Here is a 2004-nt window from a genome sequence, read left to right as displayed (position 1 = left end):
CCCCCCCCGCCCCCTTCACCCCCCCCCCCCCCCCCCACAGAAGCCACCCCCAGAGCTCCAGGCCTGGCACCAGAGATGAGTACCTGTGGCATCAGAGGCATCACTGTGGGGCAGCCCGGGCGGAGGCAGAGGGGGCAGCTCGTCGAGGGGGACGCGGGGGGGTAGCTCAGGAGGCAGCAGCTCAAGGGAGCCGAAGCAGGAGGCGGCAACAGAGCCTGGGGACATGGAGGCCGAGGGGCGCTCGGACAGACCCCCGTAGGCACCTGTGGGTGGACGAGATGAGTGCCCACGTGTAATCCCCCATGACACCCCAAGAAATAGCATTGGGGGGCTGCAAGTCAGAAATGAGAGACATCGCTGGGGGAGGCTGTTGATTAGAAATAAAAAGTGCTGCTGGGAGGGAGTTCTGTGGGTTGGGAACGAGAAGCATGGCTGTGGGGGGCCAGAGGACAGAAGTGTGGGGCACTGCTGGGAACTGAGGGCATGTACTCACCCTGGGAGAGCTGCTCGCTGCTGTCGCTGGGCACCAGGGGAGGGTCCCGGCTGGGCAGCCCCCCTGCGTGGTGGTTGAGGAACGGGGGGTCCACACTGCCCATCTCCTCCCTGCAAAGAGGACACTGTTGTAAGCATGGAGGCATCTATGTGCATAAGACTCCCGCCCACCCAGCATTGCCCCAGCGCCAGAGGGGACCCCAAAACCTGTGCAAGGGTCTAGTGGTATGCACGGGGGTGGGGGGAAAGAAAGGCCAGGAGAAACCTGGGGAGTGCAGAAAGTTCCTGGAGAAGTCAAAGGGAAAAGTGTCAGGATCTGGAAGAGGCACTAAAATGGGTCGGGGGCCCAGGAAGGTCTGAGGGACCGGGGCTACGGCGCTCACCTGGGGCTGAGGCAGTCCTGGATGTCAACAAGCCACGAGCGCATCTGCAGCGCATCCACGGTTTCAAGGATAAACTCGCCTGCCAGCCCTGCCTGCCGCAGGGGGCACGTAGGGGTCAGACCATGACCCCTAACCTCCACTGCCCCCTGGCATCACCCTCCTTGCCCCACAAAGCCCCCACACTGGACCCTCCCGCTACCTCCAGCACGAAGGTGTTCTCCCGGTCAGGCATCTCGAGGGGTGTGGTGGCACGAGCGGCCGTCACAGCACTGCAAGGGACACTCACCCGCGGCTTAGTCGACTGTAGGGACAGAGAGAAATCAGCATGAGCGGCCCCACAGCCCCGAGGGCTGAGAGGGGAGCCTCCCACCAAAAGAACCTGGGACTCCAAGTGCTGCTGGTGCCCCTCACTCCTGCCCCACAGCTCCCTAACCACCCACAGCAGTGCCCCTTGCTCCCGACCCGCAGCCCTTTCCTGGCCCCTCACCTTTGGAGGCACGAAGAACTCCAGCAGGAAGCCCTCCCCCTCGCCCTTGCCTGCCTGCCGCAGCAGCAGCCGGCACCTCTGCCAGCGCGGGGGGCGCCCCCCGGCCCCCGCCCCTGCCCCGTCGTCAGCCACAATGTAGTTGAGCAGTCCCTCGCGGCGCACGGCAGGCATGGGGGCGGCAGGGCTGTTACCCAGCGCAGGGGCAGCCCGTCCAAGCCGCAGCCGCTCGAAGCGGTGGGTCCAGCGCTCCCCCTCTGCCCCGCCCGAAGAGTTTGAGTTCGTGTTGCTGCCCCCGGCAGCCCCATCCTCGGGGCTCCCGGCGGCTGTGGGCGGGGGGGTGTCAGGGGCACTGCGCCACTGCAGGATGCCGCGCACGCTGCCCCGCACAGAGCGCCCCACGCTGCGCAGGGAGAAGCGCTTCTTCAGCTTGGGCTTGGTGCTGGGTGGGGGGATGCCGGCTGCCGCAGAGACGTCCTCGGAGCTCCGTGACTGGCTGCTGGAGAGCCCGGAGGCAGGCGCCAGCTCCCCTGGAGACGAGTCGCTGCAGGTCTCAGCAGGGTCGCTGGAGGGAGGCGCCTCGGCCCCGCGCAGCTCGGCCTGGAAGTGCTCCAGGAAGCTCTGGGCGTAGCGGCGGGGGAAGTG

At 66.7% G+C, this 2004-nt stretch overlaps 1 protein-coding gene across 1 annotated transcript in view; it reads right to left on the bottom strand.

The window, feature by feature from the left end:
* Window positions 1–1998, bottom strand: part of SH2B1 (SH2B adaptor protein 1) — a gene marked incomplete at its 5' end in the record, with an annotated part of 3949 nt that extends 1951 nt beyond the window's left edge. Inside the window, 5 exons of the mRNA XM_025194953.1 lie at window positions 20–263; window positions 494–603; window positions 876–967; window positions 1075–1176; window positions 1363–1998. Of these exons, the coding sequence (XP_025050738.1) occupies window positions 20–263; window positions 494–603; window positions 876–967; window positions 1075–1176; window positions 1363–1998 (1184 nt within the window). The remainder of the gene's footprint in view (window positions 1–19; window positions 264–493; window positions 604–875; window positions 968–1074; window positions 1177–1362) is intronic.
* Window positions 1999–2004: the final 6 nt, after the last annotated feature.

This window comes from Alligator sinensis, unplaced genomic scaffold (assembly GCF_000455745.1).
Source record: "Alligator sinensis unplaced genomic scaffold, ASM45574v1 scaffold1121_1, whole genome shotgun sequence".
NCBI classification, from domain to species: Eukaryota; Metazoa; Chordata; order Crocodylia; family Alligatoridae; genus Alligator; species Alligator sinensis.
This window is presented reverse-complemented; position numbering and strand designations above follow the sequence as displayed.